Source organism: Bombus bifarius, unplaced genomic scaffold (assembly GCF_011952205.1).
Source record: "Bombus bifarius isolate JDL3187 unplaced genomic scaffold, Bbif_JDL3187 scf7180000008199, whole genome shotgun sequence".
Classification (NCBI taxonomy): domain Eukaryota; kingdom Metazoa; phylum Arthropoda; class Insecta; order Hymenoptera; family Apidae; genus Bombus; species Bombus bifarius.
Window position 1 is genome coordinate 2,046,436 of NW_022884505.1, and position 26,828 is coordinate 2,073,263.

General features: G+C 38.2%; 1 protein-coding gene across 7 annotated transcripts in view; it reads right to left on the bottom strand.

Annotated features, from left to right (window-relative positions):
* The window catches only part of LOC117210007 (fasciclin-3), a 343,353-nt gene that overhangs the window by 12,754 nt on the left and 303,771 nt on the right, over positions 1-26,828 (bottom strand). For 4 of the 7 annotated variants that reach the window (XM_033452542.1, XM_033452539.1, XM_033452543.1 and 1 more), the window contains exons 2-8: positions 7,915-8,241; positions 6,915-7,049; positions 6,635-6,823; positions 6,096-6,280; positions 4,494-4,635; positions 3,815-3,865; positions 2,399-2,512 (exon numbers count right to left, since the gene is read on the bottom strand). In XM_033452542.1, coding sequence (XP_033308433.1) covers positions 2,399-2,512; positions 3,815-3,865; positions 4,494-4,635; positions 6,096-6,280; positions 6,635-6,823; positions 6,915-7,049; positions 7,915-8,241 — 1,143 coding nt within the window. The remainder of the gene's footprint in view (positions 1-2,398; positions 2,513-3,814; positions 3,866-4,493; positions 4,636-6,095; positions 6,281-6,634; positions 6,824-6,914; positions 7,050-7,914; positions 8,242-26,828) is intronic. The other 3 variants (XM_033452541.1, XM_033452545.1, XM_033452540.1) reach the window with 2 other exon arrangements.

A 26,828-nucleotide genomic window follows, 5' to 3' on the forward strand; every position in this document is an offset into this window, starting at 1 on the left:
AATTAATTAATAATCACTGTTCTAATTGGGCAAAAAGAAAAAATATAGTCACGACGGAGAAGCAAATTGAAAGAAAGATAACATCGATAAAGGGTCTGGTCTGGTTTCACTTCGAACAAATGTCACCACACTTGCCTTCGCCGATTGTTCGTCGTTGCTTGTCGCAAAAAGAAACTCGCTCCTGTTTCATTTGACCCAGCGGGCCTTGAATTTAGAGGAATTCTCGCCGGGGATTTCTTGAACAACGTATCGCAACAGACAATCGTGGCCTGAGTCAGTGTTTTTCAAATAGCTTTCTTCTCCCTTACGAGCCGTTATTCGATCGCGAATGAACGCTTTTTCCCTTCAAAGTGTCGAATTAAATGCTACAGGAATACTTTTATCGAGAAGTTGAGCCAAATATCCGTTGAAAAGGAATTTTTTATCTTCGAAGTTCTTTCTGTCTTTTCTTAATACATGTCTCGAAGAGAATTTATGATTTTTGCTTTTTGGTAGGTCGGAAAGCGAAGAATTTGAAAAACACTGCGCGAATAATAATGAACGGAGCATAAATTAGGCATCGTATTAGTAGTACATGCTGTATGAAAGTCGTAAGCACGATGTGCATGCACGAATGGCAGAAATATGTATGTTTATGATTTAATGAGATCGACTCGATGATATTCATAATTCTGTATAGTTTCGGGTTCTTTTTATTGCTCTTAGTAACGTTTGAAATTTTTAATAAAGAATCGTATTCAGATCTGTTCTAATCTTTAGATTCTTTGGAATCTTAGATACAGAGGTATTGTGTTGCTGCTTTAAAGAAATATAAAAATCCGATTTATATTAAAATCTTTTTAATCAAATCATGTTTAACGATCGATTGGGAATATAGCAACTTTTAAGCAAAAATATCTTTGCCAGAATTGTGTTTATCGACTCACAAACCGATAAATGGATCATTCCGAACAATGAAATTCTGATTTGTTCATTTGTCACGCGAGTATCGATTATACGCCAGATTTCTGGTATGAATAATCGAACTTTAACTCTGTTTATTCTCTTCTACATACTATCGGAAGTTTAACCCCTTTTTTTTTGCTTTTCTAGTACACTATGACACTGGTTCGAGCAGAATTTAAAAATAAATGGGAATCGACAAAATTGTAAAAATCAAATCGCCGTTGAAGTTCGTTCGTATTTGCTTTAAACGCATTTTGAAGTTACATACTTTCATTTTTTATCCTAATAGTTCCTAATGAAACAGCCTTAACGATTACTAGAGTAACATAATCGTTTGATTCGTTTCTAGATTTCTAAATTCTCAAAATTTGTATTAAATTTAATATCGATTATCTAATCGCATGTTAACTCTCGTTACACACATTTATCCAAGGCAAATCATCTCGTAACATCGCTTTCCATTAATTCACGGCACGTATCGGAATCTATTGCAGGGATCGAGTATTTCCACGATAATTCGAGACCAGGTAACGACGACAATGTGAATGTGTCAGGAGAGTTGATTAAAAATGATCTGACACGGATATGAGAAAAGTGGCGAGCAGACGAGCTGATGATGAACGAGGAACGAGCAATACTTTTAAAAAAAGGGGTGTTTTGCTGCCTGAGGTGACTTACCCCTGGACAGTGTCATGCCTAGAGTACGGAATCGCAAGGTAATTGTTGCTGTTTCTCCTTATTCTTTACTTGGCCCGACTTGCATGCTGTCCTATCGGTAGCGGCACAACACACAAGACATTTGTATACATACAAATATAGAGATATAAATTAAGAAACATGTATAGTTTTACGATGGAGTACAGCTAGCGAAGGTTGTTTGCTTCCTACACACGTACAACCGCTCATGATTTCATTGGAATTATGATAGTGTGCTTATTAAGAAACCTTCTCTCAATTTTTCTAGAGTTTCATAAATCGTTTTGTACGAGTTATCCAACAGACAATTTCAGCAACTAAATTCCTTTACAATCTAATATTATGTAAATGTCTATTATTTTGATAAAGGAGATGGAACACAAATAAGAAAAATTAGATATATAGAGGACAGCTGAAAAAAGAAATTGATGTAGTGTATAAATAACACAGTCGCTGCTGATAAAAAATATCGCTAATATCCTATCCATCGATACAAAAATAATATAAGATCGATTTTATCTTATTGCGTTGTCTGTAACTTGATCGCGAGTGGCTGACTTTAGCCAATTAACTTTTATCTTCCTTCGAGTCTGTGCATCGCTCGTTTATTTACTTTCCATTCATCGTTTATTATATTTGTTATTATCCTTGTCAAATCGAAGTGACAAAAGTACACGAAAAATCGCCAAAAGGGATGGGGAATCGCGCGGTACGAACGAAGTAGTTCGTGTGAATTATTGAAAAAATAGATACTCACCTGCGAAGCACCAGCGTCCGGTCGCACGGGCAAAAATTAGTATGAAAACGGTGAGAAGTAGCACCAGGGCTCCAACAACGATGGCGATGATAGAACCGGCATCTAAATCGACGCCTGAAATTTTATAGAAAGTCAAAATGACGTTTTTTTGTACAACTTGTTTTTATCGATACAAACAAATTAAACTAATCTTATCATCGACTATTTCGCATGAGATAAATTTCCGCGACTTTTGTATAATATCTTCATCGCGATTGTAGTCTGCAAAGTTTCGAGTTCGAATATGAATAAGATCAAATGCAGAGGACACACGTATATAAAAATATTAAAAATATCGAAAATTGAATTAGAAAATATCGAATTAGAAATCATGCGCCAGTAATTGAATACGAATGCACCTCTATCGTTGAAAAATGAAGAAAAGCCAGCTTAACGAAGCTTTAACATTTCCAAGACACAGTCGATCGAACTTGAATATCTGTTAGAATAAAAATCAAAGTGTCATTGTGTCTTGTATATACTCATGTTAAAAAATGCGTTTCATCGATAATGAATGTACAAAGCAGAGCGTAAATATGTTCGTGTTGGATAAAAAATATATATATACGTAAAAATATACATATATACGTAATGTAACAAGAGTCAACAAGCACTCTGAAGCCTTTGGTACATTTAATGTCTATGAAACTTATAATTCTAATGCAGAAATGTGCAAGAGAGGTCGGTGACGCGAAATCTGTGTTCGATATCGACAAAAAAGCGTTGATTCATGTAAAGGCGATCGCATAAAAATTTAGTCACGTTTATTTGAAAAATACAGATTTGCCATTCATGTTTGCAGTGGTATCAATAACAAACGTAACGTTGTATATATAACCGTATCCCGTAGCGCGGAGTTCCATTTACGTGATCCCTCTATGAATCTATCGTGTGACTTTCGCATGAATTGATGACACGGTTTGAAAATCGCGACGACGAAAAAAGAAAAAAAAAGAAAAATAAAGAAAAAAGAATAAGATGTTACAGCTACAGTGTTTGCACGATCTTTAAACAAACAGAGAAATATTACTTGGAGACAAACAACGTTTGGTAGATTAATAAAAATAGAAGATCGTTACGATTCTGCCGCTTCGAAAAATATCGCTGTTGTTCTTTAGCATTTCTTTTTCCTTTAATTTTTCACCGAATTCCCTTCATTCGAAAGTATACACAGACCGATAAAATAAATTTAACAAAATAAAAAATATCGTGAACCGACGTAGCGTAGTAGTAAAAATATGGCGATAAATGTTTCGGCTTTGGGCATAGTTTATCAATTACAAAACGTGTCGTAATCCACTATTTTCATGGAACTTCACGCGTACGGAGCTACATCGACTACTTACTACGTATAATAATTTGAAAGAATGACATTACCTAGTGCGTGCATGTGTTCGGAGAGCTTACCATAGAAGTGACCGAACGGCCCTGCGTGAAAGCATGCGGTGAAGGATCGATATGGTTAGAAATACATAGCGCATACGGACACAATAGAGAAAAGACACGCAAAAATATTCTAATTCGTACATATTCGGTGTAATTGAAAACGTAATGACGGCCGTTGACTAGCGCGTGAAAGTGACAACGAATATGACATGAATCGGTAGACAGATGGTGAGTATGCTTGATCGGATGAAATGATGGTGACAAACACGAAATGTGAAAACTAACAGCATGATCGACAGCTACCGACGAATTTCAAATCAGTTTTATCGTCTTTCTCTATAGCGATATCGAATAATCAATATTCACCCGACCATACGAATGAAAATTAATTCTGTTGCTATTTAATACTTTTTCTCCCGTCAACATCGTTGATCGTGCATTTTTTTTTTTGTTTTACGCTTGCATGACTGATATTTTTAAAAATCTATTTTAATATTACGATCACACGATTAATGCTTGACATTTTTGCCTCTCTTCGTCTTTTATGTTTCTGTTTTCCACTTTGACGCAGATAAAAGTTCGTCGTGATTTGCACGCTACTTTGGTGCACAGTGAGATTAGGTGATTTTTTTCACGATAATTGAATTCTGAGCGTTTCCGTGGTTTTTACCTGCGGGTTCTGTGGCTGTCGACAAAATGATACGATATTCGTAAGCCCCTTCGTCGTTACGGGCTTCCAGGATATAGTCCTTCTCCGTGTCGGATTTTTGCACGCTGTCGATCGTCAGGATCACGCTCCACGCTCCTCTTCCCTGTAAAAAACAAATTCTTTGGTCACTTAATTACTCGATCTCTTACCAACCAAACGTTCTCTGATCCTAAAGGCGATTAATTTTTACCGTCATAAAATTGTAAATATAAAGATATCGATATTTTCATTTTTACTTTTGGAATGTTTTCGAAATCGTTTATCTAACGAGCAGAGGCCAGGATCACTTTTGCATTTAAACGACGCTGTAATTTCAATCTCCGACATTCTATGGTCCGACCAAATTCTACCAACTGATATTACGCGTATTTCGATGAATTTTAATTTGATCATATTAATATTATGAATTCATTGCTGAATGTTTAATTTCGTATGCTGCATTATTATGCTAAACTTTTCACTAGCTGTGGTGTCCCTGAAAAAATTTCCTTAATGGTAATTTATCTATAAAATTTCCAAGCCTTCTGCATTTAATTATTTCAACGACGAAAACAGAAAATCACTTTAATTTATCTTTTTTCGAACGAGACGAATAATTCAACAGTTTTACTTATTTTTTATACAAAATGAGACAGTTTTTGATACCGATAGTCGAATTATTTCGCCAGATTTCACTGCACGAATTTTAGCATCCGAATCGGCCGGAATTTCATTAAAGCTGTTTGATTAGCGAGAAACTTTGCGAGTCACGCAAATGTATAAAAAGCGCTAAGTGCACCGTGAAAATCGATGCTCTGGAATGCGGAATCTTTGTTCCATTACCCTCACTCGTATTCTCCTCCATTTCTCGTTCGTTCCTCAATTTACTCTTTCGCTGTTTTTTTCACGAGAAAGCTCCCTTGGCAACTCAAATTCTACTAGCAGCTTCAGTATCTATTCCATCATTTTCTTCATTGATAATTCGATTCGTATCTCTTTTTACGAATTTATCTTTACATACTTCATTTCTATGTATAGCTTTACCTTTTGCTTCGTAGAATTCAATGTGCATTACTATTCAGGCATCTCGAGGAACGTTCAAAAAAATATTCAACATTTATAGCTAGAATTTTCATGCTGTGTTCGTTCGACCGAGCGAATTGAGAGAACACAATCGACGCGAACCTTTTACTAGTAAAGTCTATCAGACTTTCCAAGTGGAAGAATATTTATTTATCTGATAATAGAAGCTCGTTTACGTGGAAAATTTTTTAAGACGGTTTCGTACGGATTTCTTTCGATATGTTTCTAGTCTCGAATTAATGCGTGATGTTTCGTATTGATTTATACGTATCTCTGACTTTCGATAGTATTCGTTATTTAGAATAATGCGATTCTTCGATTTTTTAAACGTCTGTTGCAATAATTACAATATCGCATTTTCCACCTTGTTGTATGTTCGGTATTACATTTTTTTAAATATATAATATTTCATATTAAATAGATATGGATCATAATAATAAGAAGAAGATATATGTACAGATATTAATTTGATAGAAGGTATAAGAAATTTCGTTAATTTACCAGATCCACAGCGGTCGAGGTTTCGAGTCGATTGCTTTCGTCTGGGTTACCCTCGGTGATTATTTCATTGTTCACTCGCCATTTGAAATGCGGCCTAGGGTTTGCGTAAACGGTCACGTTCACGATACCCTGGCGTCCAACTACGTATCCAAAACGCTCGATGGTTGGTTGCGGTTGAGGAGGATCTAAAAAGAAAATTTTATTTTAATTATTCCGCATCTTCCACAGATTTCAATATTCCGTCGTAATTCGCGTCACTGATAGAAATTCCATGCTGAAAATAAAATATTTCGAACATCTGCATATATACTCATGAAAGATTTTTAATTTGGAAAAATAGAAATAAATCGCTGGCAAGCTTACGGTTGAGTAATTAGAATTTATTTAATATCTCCAATTAGAATTTTTATTCATTCCTTTTTTTAAGTTCCTTACGTTTAGAAAGTGTTTGTACTTTTATTAGCAAAGAAGGAGTTTCTTGTTACATTACGTGTGGAGATTTGCAATTTCGTATATCGTTCGAACAATCGATCGCTTACAGAAAACTTGCAGTTGCATAGTAGTTTCCTTAGGCCGGTCGAGTGCAATGTGGCTGGCAACGCATCGAAGGATTTTTCCATTGTCCGTCCAATCCAAGCTACGCGATGCATTTTGCACGGCCAGTGAGTTATCGTCCAGGTTCGAGTCGTAAATCGTAGGTCTTTCTTCGTTGCCAATAGGTTCGTCGTCTAGTTATCATAAAAAGGACACAGAACTGAGTACGGTATAATCTCTGACAAAAAGTTAATTAAAAATCCCTCTATTTCGCCGACTAATTACCAAGGAACAAAGAAACATTGGCTGCTGGTCGTCCGGCTGGTGCGCTGCAACTCACTTCCAATTTTTCTCCTTTTCTATATATATTTCTTCCATCGGATCCAGGACTAGCGTGAAGCTCTGGATTATTCGGCGGTTCTGAAAATCCAGTTGCAAGCATTAATTATTCCTTAGATGCAAGAACGACGTTGAATTTTCTATTGAAAGTCAAGCGTTAAAATTACCTAGCTATGTCGATGCTCGTTAATTTTCCACGGTTCAAGCAGGAGAAAACTTGCAGATCTTTATTTAAATTCGCTCGAAACATCTGCAAGTCTCCATCATGACCCGTTTTCGTCATTTATCTTTATCGACTTTATCTGAAAATAGTAATTTCCTTTCGCGCTACCCTCCCCTCCTTCTACAAACCCGTCGCGTAAGCAATTCTCTTAACGAAGATTAATTAGCTCTCGAATTCCCGCACACGTATATTCCACACTGTAATATTTTTCCCTGTACGGGGGAATACTTTTCTCAGACAACTAACGTCGCGAAGTTTTACAACGATTTTCTCATTAATTTCCAGGCTACGCGTAAAAACGACGACGATTAATTACGCGCGCTCTTTTAATTATGCTTCGACTCCTTTGCAATTAAGGATTAGCATCTGATGCATGTGACATACACTGCTGTTTTTAACTGCTATCCGTAACTCTTGTGTTAAAACGAATTCTTTAGCGATTCTTTCCAACGTATAAGGCTATGATAAGAGTAACTGCATCTTTCTGATGAACTGATTGACGAATATGCCAGAACGATCAGCCGTATAGATTCTTGTGAGAGAAGCTCTAACGTTTTTTATATGTTTGGTTCGTCAGGACTTATATCAACTGTAACCATAGCCTAAGAAAGATACGAGGAAGAGGAAACTGCTACTTCTAGTCTTATTATTAATCTTAACGCGAGTTGTGAAATTAAAATTAGACCTTGAAGAGTGAAATGGATAGAAAATAATAATACATACTGGCTACGATAATTCTCGTAGATGCCTGTGCCTCCGCTCGACGTTCGGTAGTTGTCAGGGTGCACTTGAAAATTCCATCGTGACTTTCCTTGATCTTGGCAATGTGAACGCCGCATTGGCCGGCCTCCGTGCCTTCTCCGTAATACTCGATACCATCTTCAGACGGTTGTCCCTTGGATAACACCATTCCACCTTCTTCGCCAGGTATTTCGACACGGCATACCCGTAGTGGTCTACCCACTCTGCACAAAATTTGCAAACTTTCGCCCAGTCGCACGGCAGTCTGATGTTTTGGCTCGATGTCCACGACTAGGTTCGGTTTCGATGCTGGAACCAAGAGAAAGAATAATTAGATTGTCTGATGAAAATAATTTCAAAGGTATGCTATATTATATCAGGTGAAAATTTGCGCACGAAACGGGACGAATTTAAAAGAATTGCAACGCTGATGGTTTTCACAGACACTAGACATTATGAATATATTATACTATATGGCGAAAATTCACAGCGTAGTATACCTATTATATAAAAACGCGTATGTGAAACGTGATGAATTTAAAGAGATTAAAATTCCGTTAGTTTCATCAGACGTTGTTTCAAAGTCTGCCTGAATTTTTCTCCCGGCAGTTAATTTTTTTGCAACCCGCCATGCAATTGAATTATCGCGCAAAGGAACAGGGTTGAAGCTCCATAATTTTTCTTAATCTCCGCGTTACACGTTACTTCTTACCGGGTACTGTGAATCCTCCGCGTTTGTGGCACTCGCTTTCGAGAACATTCGTTATAATTTCATTGAAACGCGCGGAGATTCACGGTGCATATAATCGGCGAAGTAACGAAGATACAGTGTTTTAGCGAAGAAGTGACAATAAGTGTAGCCGTTTCTAGTGGACGATATCGTGCTATTTATATGCGAATGGAGTTCTTGCGAGGAGAGTTAAGGGAGGTGTTAAATTTATGGATACGTGTCCGCTTTCAATGGCTCGTAACTTATAATAATCAAGAAGACGCGCAATAAAAGCCTGCCTTCATCGACTACGTGGGCGACGAAGATTTAATATCAGCGTCACCTTGAAATTGCACGTCATCCCACGACGTTAATTTTAATTTCCAGTCGATTCGTTGCACGGTATAATAATCATCGTCATTACGCTCGCGGAGAGGCGTAACCATGGTTTTTCGGCTGTGCTTTTATACTTGCGTCGACTCGTGCTTTCGACTCTTCGTAAAGAAAATCGTAAAACTCATATAAGACGTTTCATTTCGAAGAATGAAACTTGCACTGTATGAAAACATTTTATACGATTTCATACTTTTTATATTCTTTGTACTTCTTTTATGACTTTGCTCGTCCTGCTTTCCAACTTCGTGAAATTGATTTCTTTAATCTTAATTCCTAAAAGCCCCTTTTATATTAGACTTTTTATACCTTAATTCCACTTCTACGGCTTCTTATTTCAAATTCTTAATCTTCCGCCATCGTTCTGTACACTTTTACAATAAACTGACGGAAGCGTTTCCTACTTTCTTATACTTCTATAAATAACACTTTCGATCGTTTCATATTCTTCGAAGATAATAACGGTATTACATTCTACGGAACATAAATAAGATTTCAGATTCTTTCGAGCGACAGACGTAGATACAAATATCTGTGTATCATTGTATCGTTTTATCGAGTAACAAAACGACGTGAGATTACGTTTCCCATTTTGCACGGCTACCTCTTTTCCAATAGGTTTTCCCTATTTGCTCCCCACAACGTGGCTGAAACTTGCAGCGCGATCGTTCATCTAAAACAGCGCGGAAAAAAAGACGGGCGAGCTTCGAAGGAATTTCCTTTCGAACCAGCGCACCCCATCCCCATCGCTTTCCTGAAACTTTCCGTAATTGTACTGGTATGTAATGGATAACGAGAACTACCTACAGTCCGCTTGTATCGCAAATGAACAAAAGTTTCGGCGCAAAAAGCTTCGAAAGTATCGAGCTGTACCTGAGCCAGCTCCAATGTCTAGGAAATGGACGAGAGAAAGAGACAGCAACGCTTACTAGGAAAGCGAGAACGTGTAACTGCCACGTTCCATTAGTAATTGCATTGTCAAACTGGTGTTAGAGTTACAGTTTGCGTTATAAGACGCGTTATGGATCCATTCAAAGTATTATAGCGGCACATGAGTCAATGGAAGATACGAGTCGGGAGAGACTCGTATTGTTGTGACTTGGAGCGTCAACGTTGTTTTGGTTTGCTAGGTTCAAAGGTAAACGAACTCCGGACAAAATATTATTTGTTATCGTCAACTGGAGTTACATTGGAACTTTTTATGATACTACCGGTCGATACAAATAGACGAACGCCTCTGTAGGACAATCAGTATAGCGAATCATTAAATAGCGAGTCATGCAGTCGAATAGCGAGCGTAGAGTTGAACAGTAGCATCGAGCGAGAAACGATTACGACAGGTATACAATATCTTTGTGCTTGTATTTAAAGTGATTCTAATATAATCGACTATCACAATTGTATCACTCGTATCTTTAATAAATCAACACGTTTAATAATCCATCTGAGCATCATTGAGCATTTCAACTTTCTGTGTACATATAATATATGTTTGCAACGGGGCTGTCTTTAGGAATAAGAATTTATGTGGATGACGGCTAATTGTGAATTAGAAGACCGTTTATTGTAGAGTATCGAACACGCAGTAGAAATATGCCTGAATGTATGTGTATGCATCGTTTACCTTGAGTAATATATTGTAGTTAAAGTTTTTCGTTTCGATAGCATTTGATATAATTAAATCGAAGCAGAATTCTCGTAGTATGTTTGAAATTGGGAGAAAAAGTAATCCAATAATGGGTGGATTAAAAGGCGGACTTTCAGTTTCTGTTTCCATGTTCCTTTTTCAATTGGTCATCGTTCATACTTGTTTAAACGTAAGCTGTATTATGTTCTCGACAGTGCAGTGTGTAAAAGTGGTTGCACATTAAAAGAAAACTGGATTTCCCTCGGTTTTCGGCTTAGTTCGTTATAAGCAGTCACGCGTGCTCTTGTGCGCGATGCTCGTGAGCAACGCCGCAGTGAAAAACGAGAAACAGGCTTACGAGCGACTGTTCTGCAACAAATTAAATTTTAGAGAAAATTGGTTCATTATCCGTGCGAACGTTTCACAGTGTAACGCAGTTTGTTGCTATAATTGAATCACGAATCGGGCGGTAGCACCGTTGCCTTGTGAATTTATTGTATAGAGACAGATATAAATTTTATATTCTTCGTTACATTTGGAGAAAATTTATCCTATCCTCTGAACAATTATTTTGTAAGTTCTTTTATTTCTTCTCTTCTTGAGAAACTGTCTGTTTACAAACTACGATTTACAAAATTTACTGTCACTTGAACGCTGTTCTTAAAAGAAATATGAATGCAAATTGTCAGCTATTTAATTAAAGTATTTTCTAATATTCCTCCCAAGCGCTTCTCTGTGTAAAGTTAAGTATGTACAAACACAATCTTCCGTTTCTTTATCGCCTTGAAAATTATACTACGGTTGGTATATCGTTGCATAAAGAAAAACTAACGAGCATCTGATTTGTCGGCAAAACAAAGTCCCGCGCGCGACAAGGGATGACGAAAGATGCCTGTAAGAAGAACGGCTGATACAATTCGTGGGTAGTTATTATTCGATGCGTCAAGGCGAGATGAAATATGATAATCGTTATTCGCGCCACGCCCGGTTTATCATATTTCTTCGGTCGCATTATCATAATGGCATCGTGCACGAGATCGGCCACGTTCGGCTCGATGTGAGACAGGCCGTGTTCCTAACTCGCCAGATTGATGCAGCTTATGATCCCTCGAACGAAATTCGATCTCGTTTCTTCCTCAACGCATTGCCATCTAGTCAATTCATATGTCAGCGGCAACGAATTAGATGTTTAGAATTTTCTTATGTAGCAAATGTAACTGGCCACGCTTAGATCTAATTTGTATGATGATGATAGAGTCACCGTGCCTCCTATGACGCGTTAATTGCGAGAGGGAAAAGGGAAACGAGAGTTGCTAATCGAACAAGATCGCAGTTCTTCTTTTTGATTGAGTTATTACAGGCAAGTGAGCAATAAATCAGAGTGTAACGAGGAAAAAGATTTGTCGTGAGACAAAGTGGATATTTTCGGATTTTATCGATGTAATCGCGAATAGTCGTGCCTCGTTGCAATGCAAATGGAATTTTCGCAAGTTACGTATAGTATACCATACATGCATAATACAAAAATGTTCTATGGTTAGTGTTTCGTAAATAACGTTTACGTTCGCGTTTGCTGTATCCTTTGAAGATTACGCTGGGGTTTTGCATACAAGCGTTCTCTCCTACATAAACGTAACTCACGTCCACGTAAGAAAAGCTACGTCGCGATTAACATATAGCGTGTAAAACACATTAATACCGTAAATTACATACGGTAGGGCTTAAAACAGAGGCATTCTCGTAACCGATGAAAAATCATCATGAAACTTCTTCACCGGGGGGTTGAAAAAAGGTATAGAAACGCGGTACTGCAGAAACGACTTTGTTTCTCTGCTTTGATTTATTTGCACCACTTAATTAAATCCCGTCTCTATTCATTCGTGATTATAATCTTTTTACTGTGACGAACAAGAAGGAGCTTTTATTTTGTCCAGTGAAAGAACTCGCTAAGCGATTTCCTTAAGAGAAAGAAACTCCTTTCAACGTCCATTGTTCCATCAGGAACTTGATATGTACCTTAAAAACGAACATTTTTAATCACCTTTATTTCTTTAATTTTTTCTCCTCCGAGCATCTTTCATCATTTTTCTTTTTTCTCTTGATTCCACGGTGTCAATCTTTCACGTAAAATTAATTCTTATCGTTTATTATCTTTCCTATGTTCCTGTATTCTTCGTCGAGATGTACTCTCCGATGTAAAAAGAAAGTAAAAGAAGAAGAAGGAAAGTAGTAGGAGATTTCAAAAGAAATTGTCGAGCCACTCGAGGCTCTTTCAGTCTATCCTTAAGAGTCGTTATGCTTTCCTTTGTGAGAATCTTTCTTAAAACAGAGACAGTTCGCAAAGTAGCTCTTTCAATCAGCGGAAACGATACGCTCAAACCGTTGAAGCCACGATATCGCGATGCTACCGATCGATTAAACAAAGAAACCAAGTAACGATATTAAAATAAGATTTATTTCGTTACGATTCGAGGATTGGTTTATCGTAACGTAATTTCCTTTACAGCTCGGGAATTCACGAGATTATCTGCTTGATTCTTCTTTAGATCGAAAACACACGCTGTAAACGAACGCGTTCGATGCTCTCATTAGATTAGGACACCGTTCGACTATCGTAAGCACATAAATCCAATTTGATTTTCCGGCCATCAATTTGTTATACGGCTGACGTCGCGATCTAATTTGAAACACCTCCATTTCACCGTCCCGTGCCCCTACATTTGCCGCGGAGGTCCGAAAACCGCAGCAACAGATGCGATGATTTGTGGACAGTGGCGTGCATCAGTGCACCTATGAGGCTGATGCACTTTGCAGCCCCGCATAATGAATCGACACTGTACTCGTCCATAAATTAAATTTAATGAAATCCTGCTTTATCTTTTTAGAGCTTCTTATGCGATGCCTCGTTTAGGAAAGTTTATTGAATATCGATTTCCTGTCAACATTCAACGTATCGTCAAGCAATTCTACATCAGAATTTTCATTATTTCGTGTCAGAACACGTCTGTTTAGCCAAGTGATATAGAACTTAGAAATGATGTTTCACGGTAGTTGCAAAGTACGTCTGGCCATTTGCGGTCTGCTTTTACTTGGCCGCTTATACGTATCCTAAGTGCAAGTATTAATCATATATCTGTGTATTTTATTGTTTCTTTAGATATTCGTCTTATTCGGAAAATTATTACGATCAACAATCATATTGAACGTCACCAAGCGTTTATAACTCATCGTATAAAGCTTTTTGAAAATTTTTTTTATGATTCCAACGTAATTACTATTTTTCGATGCTCATTCTGCGATTAATTTTCTCTTTTACTTCGAACATTCAAATTCTTCGAAAAACCAATGTCGATTCATACAAAGGGGAAAAGAGCGATGGCAGGGCAAGATACCGACAGTCTAGCAGAATCGCGACAGAGTTTCATTGTCGAAGCGACTCGAACGATTCTGAAGTATGCCCCCAAGGTTGAGCCGCGTTTCTGTTTAAAGTTCCCTCGTAGCAAGACACGTTGAACCGCGAAGAAAAGAAAAACACAAAGCGATCCACCAATAATCATGCTCGCTCGTTCCCACGAGATACTTCCTTTCGAACTGCAGTTTTCGCCGAGAAGAAAATGCTCGTGGCGGACAAAGGGCGGAGGGAACAAGTGGACGGGATGAATCGCTGCCAGTTTGAATTTGCGTATCGATGACTGTGTCAACCCTTCCAAAAATGGCTGGTAAACACGTCCTTTGTATACTGAATTCTTATTGCCGTCTATTTTTGTCGCGTTAAAGCAGGGAATCGCGAGACCTACTTGGGAACACGTGTAACCGCGAGCAGAAACAAAATGAGACGTAAGAGAAATAAAAACGAAGAGCACAGAGTTATGAAATACGAAGGAGAATTTAAAGCGCTGAAAATAGGTCGTAAAAATATAATTCTTGGTAATTTGCGAAAGAATTAAAATTCAACTCCAGACACGTGGAAATTTAGAAGAATTCCGGAAAGTATATTTTAATAAGAAGTAAGCATGGACTTCTGCGAACAATTGCGAGTGACACGAATGATAGATAGCGTCATTATCTGGCCAAGGATTCGAACGAACGAACCTAATTCCTTCCTGAGAATATTGAATAGAGACGAGAAAAAATCAAATTAATAAAAGCATAAAAGTAATCGTTTTACCATAAATTATAGACATTTTATTTGATACGTAATGACACGATTGATAAAAGTCCATACGATGAAACAGTCGGTTGACTAATTTAAATATGGATTCAATTGAAACTAGCAATTCGTTGTGCACACGTTGACCCAGTAATTTTCAGTCGTCTGGTCGAGTAATTAATTGAAAAATATGGCGACAAGCGCAACGATGAATAACCAAAGTTTTAAAAAAATGGACAATTCCCTGAGAGAAGTAGCAAAAATGATTTTCCTCGGTGAAATAATTTATAAGGCCATCCAATCCTGACGTCGTAAATATTGTTTAACCGCGATATTTTTTAACGTAGAACATCTTCCTCGTCTTCGGCGAGCACGTCGCCACGACACGGACTCACGAAGATTTATATTCTACTAAAAAATTTATTTTTTCTTATCGTTACCATATCTGCGCTTACATATTTTCTGGGTGTGGCGTAAATTTCTTTCAGAAGAAGACGTAGTACACGACTCTTCGGGAATATCGTCGGCACCAGTGATCCGATCGCGAATCACGACTTTTAAATTTTAAAGGACGCGGTGAGATAATCTCGGTTATATGGAAATGCGATGCGCCGCACTCGTTTCACGTGTACACAATTTCCCACTGATTTCCAATTTTCTTGACTGTGTATTTTCGCCTCATGAAGTGTGCGTCACGATAGGAAATGACGGAGCTAGTTGGACGAACATATTCGGACAAAAGTAGAAGTGCGAGGGCAACGCTGGTTTCTGGAGCGATGAAGATAAGAATAAAAAAAATTAGATGTTAGAAGAAGATCGATCTATTTTTGTCTACTTTAAGTGGATTTTCATAGAACGACATACACCTAATTCTAATCTCTCTGTTCGTCTCGGTTGGTAATTTCTAATGAATTCTAGTGCACGAAAACATGCACGAAAATCTACAGGTGGTTACAAGCAGACTTTAGATTTATGGAAAATTAAAAAAGGAAAGAATGCATAAAATGCGCGATATGCTACAAAGTATAGTACTCGTTATAAGATTCAGCATGTGAAAGGAATGTGTGTCCAAGTTCCATCTTTTTAGCTCCATTCATAAAAACGTGAATATGCATAAAGAGCTCCAATTATAAATACTAAAGCAAAATTACAGCGAAGAAGAAAACGAGAAAGGAGAAAAATTAAAAGAATCGTACGTTTAATAAGAGTATCCCGTTTCTGAAGAAAAACATATAACGCGATATTTCTTTTCGAAAATGTTATTTTCTTAATTGTCTGGCGCAAGGGGTAAAAAACGACGAAGAGCAAGAAGCATGGAAAGACGGATACGAGGAAAGGAATACAGAGCATGGAAAAAGAAGAGGAAGGAATAAAGTAACCGTACGAGGCGAAGATACGACAAAGTAGAAACGGATGAAGGAAAGCGGAATTAAAGGGATGCACGAGGACAGTGTCGGAGCAAACCGCTGCGGCTACCTACTATGTGCAAGCTGCAAGGGGTGGAACTAATCCCAGCCGGCACTTCTCGTATTAGATGATATTCTCTAACATTGCTAATTTCGCTCTCGGTGTGTCGCTACAAAATATGCGAAGCTACCCACTATGCCGTGTTTCGTGTTCCTGTTCCTGTTCCCTGTGCCTGGTTCACCCCATAGTTGCAGACGAGAGGACGAAACTCGATTTTCGTCGTAATCAGAGCGAAGTGCAGGCGCTGCACGCGGCTCGTATGTTAAAATTCAGGGCAAGGATGTATTTAAAGGATACGCTGACGTGGATATTAACTGCTGGCAATCCGTTGCAACGTGAAGGCCGCCCTCGAGAAAGGGCCATAATAATAAGGGCAGTTACGCGTTTCTAATTTTTATATCGCTTTAACTTGTTCGACTGCTTCTTCTTTCTACTGAATATAATGAAATAGTTTCCGACTGTTCGTGCGTAATTGTCAAGCTACCGTCGTACGATGGTTTTCAGAGTTAACATTTTTCCCTAGTTTTTCAACTTTTTATTAAATTTTCTCTTATTGCATTCGTATGCACGGGCTGCTTTATTTACCGTTGTGTGATAAAACTTGCCCGGACAAAGTAATACTATTTCGAGGGGCGCGTGCGACGTCGGATGAAATCGTTTTTCGAGATCATCCTTTCATTCTAAATCTGTCGTTACGCATGCCCATTGAAACTGGGTAACATAATTTTCATAAGTTTCTTCGTGAAACAGTAAGTGATAGAGATATGTAGGTGCCTTGTTTCTCGTGACTCATCCTATCCAATCAAGAGAAAGTAAAGTTCTTCTTCTCTGCCTTTCACCGATTACGATATCGTCGAAGATCGACAAACGAAGGGATTAAAGATCTTTCCCGAAGACTGTTCGTCTCCGCCGTTCCTCGATAAGAATGATCTTAATTCCAGTGGAAAAATCGCTGGCCTCGTTTCCTTGCTGATAAGCTGCATGGAAAGGTATTGCATAGACAGACAAGTATATGCAAAAAAAGGATCCAGCGAAAAAAGTTGACGCTTTATGGAAGGGAGAAACACGACTATCGAGTACGACGGCAGAGTAGTTCTCTATGTTTCAAATCCCTAAAGCTTTTTCCAGACCAACCGAGCAAGGAAAAGGGTACATCATTCAAGCCCGGGGAAAATAGAGCAATCTCGTGACACATGGGAAATCCATGCATTACTTGTACCGATGGAGCAGTTGCTCTCGAACGTATTGCATTTTTGTATGGTGCGTAGCGAAGCGGCTAGCGTGACTTGGCTGGTGAAAGAGTCGTCGCCCCGCGATCACCAAATGGATCCATTTGGCCATTCATCGTGGCCACGTATTTGATGGTTTAATGACGAACGTCCAGAGTTAAAAGGTCCCTTCGACGTTTTAGCAATTAGTAACCTGTGAAATATTCGGAAAGTGACCGCGGCCGAAAAGAACTGTTTCCGGCGAATGATTGATAAAAGAAAGAGGGAAAATGATTTTTTCATCAAGCGTCGTTCGATTGCCGCGAATTAATCTCGGCTGGTCAGTTGAGAAAGAAATTATATTTTGAAGGAGCGTGTACGTGGTTCGATAATACAATAGGAATATTTTGGAAGTATTTCGATAAACATCGCTTTTTCAATTTAATTGAACGTGGCTTTGTATTAAACGTTGTTTTATTTTTCATATTCCATAGATAAATATCCCCCATGTAATTCACATTTTACAGATTATTTTATACGTATAATATTTATTTATTAATATATTTTACCGTCAGTTAAATAAATAAATAAATAAATATTTAATCCCCGTTTGGAAGTTAATCATGCGCACGTTACACGATATTAAAGCAAAACCGACGTGTATAAATTTTTGGCGGGTCCACGGTCGCGCGGATCCAACCATAATTATCATCGCCTTGTAAATCGTACCTCATGCATTAACCACATAAATTATTCTCTATGCGGGGGAGGAGCAGGTTCAGAAACTGCATTACATCATCGCGTGTATGCAAATAATTAGTCATTATCGAACAACGACGAGTATCGTGTATAATCATACGGATTAACGCGACCGTAAAAGAACAATCGAGTGTTCTCTATCGACAAAAATTGATAAATATTTCCTCGATTCAGCCGTTTCGTCGCGTCGACGAAATAACCAACGTGAACAGTCGAGCGCGCCACCATTTTATTGATTTTTAATTTTAATTGCCCATCCTCGTTAGCCTGTCGCAGCGACGAAACAGGATAAACACAAAATCCGATGTAAATACATTGCTTCGACGGATCGTACGAGGGATCACGCGATTTTTTTTTTTTTTCTATAATTAATCGCGCGAAACACCTCGATTTTTGTTCATGAATAATAAAAAATTGAAATTCGAGCGTGCTACGGGAGGCGTAATAGCATCGGTATCTCGATCACAGTGATTTTAATAAATTCCTGTAACTCGACGGAAATCTCTCTGTTCCTCTTACACGGCGTTGTTTTACAGGCCGACGAGTTTTAACGTTGATATCACGCGATAGATCCGAAAACGACAAGTAAAATAATTAATTTCACGTCCCGTTCGCAACGAAGGCTTTAAATGAAACGCTTCGCAATTGGTGATTATCTACACTTTTATTAAAAGATCGGCGAGAATGTCAGTTTCGAATTAAAAAACGATTTTAATTGAAAACATTTGGGAAATTCTCGTTACTACGAAAAATGGCACCATGATACGATAATCATACAGAAATAAATTAATCTTTGGATTTAAAAGATATAATACAATACATAATGATTTACGAACATTTTTCAACGCCTATTTTCCGATCTCTGATTGAAATACCTACATGCGCTAAACGTTCCTTAACTTCTACGTATTATACATTTTCAAATTTCTTTCAAACTCTATCGACATAATCGTGGATCATAGTCTGATCTCATTACTGGTGCCAATGAAATTTCACTACGATTCATGAAAATTAATCCAACGAATCGATCATCTCGTCTCGAGAAAATATCAATCTCTAACGTAACGTTCGATCAATAACGACGAAAGAAATGACACAGGGGGAAAAACTTAGATCGTCTGAAAGGTCAATGTGGTAGCCGATGGAGCTGCTTGAAGCGGTAATTTAGGTGAAATGGCCACAAATCTTGACGGGGATTAAGGTTGGTTTACACGACAGTAAATCAACTCATCATCGTTCGTCCGGTCCGAGAGCATCGTCAGCCTCGATTCACCCCTTTTTCCAGGTAGTTCGCGAACGCAGGAAGAGAAGCTCGTCTCAAGCACGATACGAAGCTTCTCTACCCTTCACGAAACTTGGCAAATCGGTTTTGCTCAGCCGATGATGGCGTCGGAATCGAGTTACGCAAAATGGATTTCGCGTTAAATAACTATCGCGTTTCTGCTCGTCGGACACGACACGGTCACGATCTTTGCATTTCTTACCTTATCCTTGTCCGTTGCTTGACTGTGGATATTTATACAAATTCATATTTTTATAGAACGGAGAAGTGAAATTAGAATAAAACAGCGTATCTTGGTGCATTCCAACGAAATTTAATACCGTTGGGTGGATGGACCGCGAAATAGAAGAAAACAAGGGTAGAGATTCCGAATTCGTTCGGCAACGCGAGTTCGTAGTTTGTTTAATTAGATTTACGCCGACTTCGTTCGAGATAGGTAAGAACAGCGTCCGCGAACTGCTGCAAATGGAAATTTAGTTTGGATGAGTGTACTTCAGCCTTGAAACTTCAGCTTTATCCCTGAAGTATCTCTTTTTCTGGAGCAAAAACAAACTGCTGGTTGGGCGATTAGTGTCAGAAGTGGAATATTTTGAAATTCCTTGGTCTTTCGATAAGATCAATCGAATTTATGAAATGGCGATCAAACGATGCCAAATTATCAAGTAATTCTGTTAAATTTTAGTTGCTTTACGGGTGGTCATATGACGATTTGTAATTAAGAAATATGGGCGAAATTGTAATTCCTATTAGACAATCTAGAAGATTAATAGAATATTAGCCACGAGAGTCTAATATTCTGGGAAACTAAAATTTACAAGAGATGATGCAACATTGCACGCGCGCCGAATAATAATAACGAAACTGCCAAAAGGTGCATCGAACGTTCGATAATGGGGTAAAAGATACGCTCGACACGTTCGAAAGTTGACCGATGGAACAGACGTAGCTTGCCGCAAAGATGATTGTTGAGCGGCAGTTATCGCCGATCTGTTGTCACCTTACAATGGATCGGTTCGTAACAGTTCTCTCTCGTAGTTGCGCTTCCTTCCACTTATTCGCCAAGTTTCGTCGATTTCTACGTTGTTGTAGCCTCGCTGGCAGCGACGCTACGCCGTGAGTATTTCTGTTGCAAAAGCAACCGGTCGCACGGTTCGTTAAACTGTAACAATTAAACAGGGGAACAGAGTCTTCGGGCTTTCTGTTCCTGATTATTAACGATCCCGTGCGAAAAGAGCCTCTCTCGTCCCCCTGTCGTCCGGACGCCGACAGAATTTTCAATTTACTCTAATATTTGCTCCCCTTGTTTTCCCCGTTGCGCGTAAATGGAACACTTTAAATGGGGGAGTGGGGACGAAACGGTGATGCAGTTTCGCGAGGGTGCACCGAAATTGATCGAAGGAAATATACCAGATCTCTCCCTCGTAGCGACGACCGAGGTTTTGTTAAACGAGGCGTTCAAACCAGCGAATTTTGCATCGATGAGCGTAGACGGGTTATTTGGTCGATACGAATCGACAGACTCGTCGTGTGTCTCTCAATGTGTGCAACGGTATAATGGAGAAACGGGAAAGATCGAATCAATCAATGAAAGTAAAAAGAAATTGGAAAACGAGAGAAATTGAACGAATGGTTGAATGGCAAAATGTGATGACGACGATGACCGTGCGATCGTTTAAACACGTTTTTAAAATCTTTTTACAATATGTCGACAAAAGTATTCGAACGCTTGTAGGAACATTCGATGAATATATACGATTGTTGAGAATTTTGGATCTTAATTGCCGAAATACTGGTATAGGAACATTAAATTTACACTTAGAATTTGTATTAGAATAGTTATATATTTATTTGATAAACGATTTCAAAGATATTCATCGATACTCACTTGCACGCGCCTCACCTTCTTCCATACCAGACTGTTAACTCAACAGTTTACATTCCTTTGTTTTCGAGACGCCGCGCACACACATACTTCCACACACTGATATTCACATACAAGTGTCACTACTACGCAGCTAACCTAGTCTGGCACATAAAATTAAACATATCTCGATATACGAATCGGAAGAGACTCATATTGTTGTGCCTTGGAGTGTCAACATTGTTTTCGTTTGCTAGGTTCAAAGGTGAACGAACTCAGGACAAAATATTATCGCCGCTATTTGTAATCGTCAACCAGAGTTCTTATAATAACAACTGTAGTTGTAAACAGACGAACGTGCTCTCTAGGACAGTCATTGTAACGAGTCCTTATAGCGAATCAGTATAGCCTGGCATACGACCAGCATACAATATCTCTGTACTTGTATTTAAAGTGATTTTAATATACACTGACTATTACAATTTTATTACTCGTCTCTTTAATAAACTAACACGTGTAATAAACCACCTCATCGGATGAGAGGGAACTGGGCAACTTTTTCGACATTGCGCGTATACAGACACGCAAACAGTGCATTTTACCGGATACTTATCATGTAGATATTGCAGGACAAAATTGAGACGTCCAGGCAGGCATGGTCATTCCAGGTATTTATCTGCGAACGCGATCTCGGCTCGAATATAAAATTATGACTGTCCACGAGAGCACGATGCCGGACCCAAAGATGTAAACACGACCCGAAACATTATCGTTAAGCCCACGCAACAACAGCTAGGGATACGAAATTGCATGCAATTGGAGCCGATGACGCCTGTTGTGGCATCATTTTGCGCTGTTGGAAAGCCTGTGTTTTCTCGTAATAACCGCGTCAGTTCTTCCACGATACTTGTTTAAGCGGTTCGAAACTCGACGTTAACGTGGCGTTCGATTTTCAATAGCTGCACATTTTCTTTTCTTTTGGGTTGGGAAAAGGTACAGTTATGCTACGTACGATTCTGCAAATCAAAGCATTCCGCGAACACTTTGTTCGTTGAAGTATTTTTCTGTGCAGGATATTTAAATTACACAAACGTGTCGGGTGTCAACCGTGTAAAATTCAACATCGTCTGTAATTCAACATTGTTACGAAATTTTTCCTCAAGCAAATCCGAAACCTCTGTTCGAGAGTTGCAAAAATCCTCATTAATTGTAGCTGGAATACCGCGCCGAGTAAATTCCATGTTTACATAAACGCGTATTCTAATTCACAATTAATAGATCCAACACGATTCTCGTGCAAGCTTAAGGTAAATCTAACTAAAATCTGCTTGAGCTTTCGGCTAAGCCAATAAACTCAATTGGACATTAGCCAAAACTGCGTTAGACTTAGCGCTAGATTAATCTCTGTTTAACCAAACGAAAGCCAGATAGTCCTCGAAATAATAATGAGGTGCAATTTCTAGATCTTTCGTTTGCGTTTCTACATATCCTCGCCCTTTTTCTTTTTTAATTTATTTAACTTCTGTTTATTCATCTCCTTTATTATTTTTATCTATCTTTTATTCTTATTATTCTTTCTTATTCGTTTCGTTTTGTATCTTTTTAAATTTATTTAATTTATAACATTCATAGAAATTCGTTCATCTGTACGACACGTTATTCTACGTGCGTAGATATTTACGAGTATCGGAAATTTTGGTAAATCAAAGTGAAAAATAGTCGCTTGACTGAAAAAATGCTTATTTTCATTCAGAAGGAAACAGTTAACGAGAAACGCTCGTATTTGTCAATATGTATTTCGAATGCAAAATTCGCATCCGTCTAATTGATGTAGAATCCTATTTATCGAGCTTTTGTTTTCCAACAACGAATCGTGAATGAACATCCGCTATAAATTAAATTCCCTAGACAGAAGAATAACATTTGCTCAAGCAATACACGTATTGTGCGTAATTACCTGTTACACCGAGCCGTAGCTTGATATTTGCATGCTTTATCGGTAATGGAATTTTGGAAAATTTTGGGCGAAAATCTTAATTAATGTTGTGAAAATTATGATCGCAATATTCTATTTTGTAACTCAGCGAATTTCACGAATTAATTATTTAAAGCTTGTTTATATCATCGACAGGCAACAAGTCAAAATGCGCGCATTATCGAAACAAAGAGAATTTTCATTCAATTTTTCGTTTGATAATTTTAAAACGTGAAACGGCCAATCTATGTTTGACGCGTGTTTCGTTAAAAATAATTTATGGATATGAAATTTAAACAATTAAACGCCGTTGATATAAAATCCATCGTGAGAGATGATTTTTAAAGAATAACACGCAAACCGTATACATGAAAAGTAGGTACATGGGAAAAGATACAACGGAGAAAAAATAGAATACGAGAAATATTGAGGAAGTGGAATTTTGTCGACACCGTCGAAATTAATTAATAAAAACGATACACATATTCGTACAGCTCGTCTATTTTATATACATTTTAAAGTACAAACTCTATTCTACTCTTTCGCGAACATGTTTCATCGTAATATTTGCTCAAATGACAGAAGCTATTTCATTTTCGACTCGACGTGTTCCTAATAGCGTGGCTGGGAACGTAAAATTGGACAGAGTAAAATTAGTCGGTGTACAACGTGCATAAACATTAAAGTACGCACAAAAGACAGGTATAATCAAGAGTTGCGACGCGACGCCATCCATGAATCCATGGTGTATTACCTTTCTGACGAGGGGAAATTGTCCGCTCGTACGTTTGTTCCCAAACTTTTTTAATAAAGAATTTGTTGCGGGAAATGAGGCTTCTCTTTCACCATAGAATAACAAAAGCTCGCAGGTTATATTACGCCGCTGATAAATTGCCACGGTTGCTAATACAAAGACAGTGAATGGATTCTGTAAAAACAATAGCCCCGTATTTGCATCGGATATTGGCGTGTTCGTTGATTGAAGTCCAAGGCAAGCACGGCTAATCTTTACACCAACGCTTCCTGTACAAGAACCACCATGAACAAGATAAAACTAATCGCAGCAACAAAGAATACAAAGCGGAAAAAAAGATGTTTCCCGATATTTCTGCTTTTATGTGCAACAGCCACGATATGTAAGATAAAATTAATCGGAGAACAAAGGATGGGAGAACAAATTTTCCTCGTGATATTTCCGCCCTTATAACTTTACAATTTCTCTCTTACGGGAAAGAATATCGAAAACGCGAATTAGACAATAATACAGAGTTATTATTTTATGAAAAAGTTTGAAAATTATAATTCAATTTCTCGCTAGAAGGATTGAAGTTTTTACAGTGGATAATTTAAGATTCAACATTTCTACAGAATATTGCCAATATTTTTGTTTTTCTATAAATAACTCGCCAAGAGTATCAGAATCAATCTTTGCCTTATTTTACATGAATCAGTCGACATCAGAGATACTTCGCGTCTTAATAACGTGAGCGTCCTGTATAAGAACGTAAGAGCTGAGCCCAAGTGCCATTAATCTTCAACGTGGCTAACAATTCCTCGGTATTTTCCATGATTCCAATGGATTATGCGACAATCTCTGTAATCAATTATAGAAGCAAGTATCGGTGTAAAATACGAGAGGTATAAGCGGTCACTGCGATACTTCGATTCCCGAAGAAACCACTCGAGGCGAAAGTCAATGGAGAGAAACCAGTGAGGAGGTAATCTGACTGCGATTTTTTCCCCTCGATATTCTTTGGTTTTAATGGATGGCTCTTATACCGGAAAAAGGGGTTTGTCGAGTGTGCTTGGCTCGAGTATCTCCGTGGCCAGGAAATGAAAAAATCATTGAACGAGGACAACGAGGCGAAAAAGAAAATGGTGCACTGTCGAATGAAAGATGAACGTAGCCGAAGTAACGTACACGAATAAGACAGAAGTGACCCTTTCCCTCTTTCGTTTTCTTCTTCTTTCTTCTCTCTTGGCGATGAATTATACGTCGACAGTCCCCTTCAAGGTGTGAACAATTTTAGGCTACGAAATTTCGCAGTCTCTTCGCGATTTTCACGTTCAGAAGATTCTCCGGGGACGATACGTTGGATTTAATTTAACGAGACGATCGAAGTTGAAGGAAAGTTTGTGAAAAACTTTTATTTTATTTGGGATTTTAGTCGGTGTAGAATTTGTAGAGTGTAGAATTCAACGATTTCGTTTGGGACTTTAAAACAAGATCGTTGATTTATTGATGAAATTTCTAAATGAAGAAATAGACTTTTCAGTATTTCAATGTTCGCTATGATTATCCGAATAATATATATGTTTTTATTTCCTTGTAGCGTGAAATTGATTACACGCTGTTACACCTTATGTGTAATAGCAGCAAAAAGCAAACTTGTTGAAACGAAACAGGAGATATTTTAGAAACTGAGAAGCGATAAAAGGGCAAGAAAAATCGCACGAGCGCAGAACGTTGAAAGCTTTTTCACTTCCAAGCATTTAGGATATTAGGAAAGTGACGTTTAGATGGTTTAAGTTGCAAACACACAATCCAACACAACTTAACGCATTAAATGGCGTGGAAATACCGTACAACAGGAAAAAAAAACGTATGAAACCCTCTTACAATTTATTCCCTACGATTGTCATTAGCATTTCTATTTCTGAAAATATACAAGTAAAGACGAGTATTGCTATCCAAAAATCTTCAACTGAACCATCCTATCTCGTTGTTAATTCAGACACTGTATATTACATTCTATCTTTCATACGTATATCAAATCGGCGTCAAAACTGTAACATTTTCGATATGATTGAAACTTGTTTTTAGAATTCGGGATAGAGTTCGACATAAATTAGTTTGATACCATAAACCTTCACGAGGCTTTAAACGTTCATATTCCACAATTCCATAAAATAAGACAGCGTAATAGAAAGCAGCATAGACCAGAGATTAACATTGTTTCAATGTGCTTTTTGCACAAAGTTACTTTTAACGAGGCACATCCACAGACAGGATCGAAACTCGATAAACAATCTCTCGTCCTTTTCCATAAATTTCGAAGTTAGCTTAACGCCGGTTTCGAGCCGTCCATCCCTCAAGCTGGTGAAAATGGCTTTTGCTCGCGAGAATCGAGAAGAATACCAGTTTCCAAGGGAACAGTTGGACATTAATTCGAAACTTCCCCGTGGAGATGCACAAACTCGCAAGAGAATGCCGGAGTTCGAAACTGCGCTTGCAGTTACACGGCTCGGAATCATCGAAGAACAGAGAACACGTTCCCTTCGGGTTCAAAGGGAGAGTAGCTGTATAGTCGAGAGCTGTGTAAGACATCCGTAATCCGCGGAAACGCTTCGGATTAGCTGGCGGATTTTCCGAAAACGCGCCTCACCCTCGTTCTTGATAATCAGATAGAGCTAAGTTAATGCCTGCTTGCTAGGCTGCTTAAAACGCAGTCGAATTTCATCTCA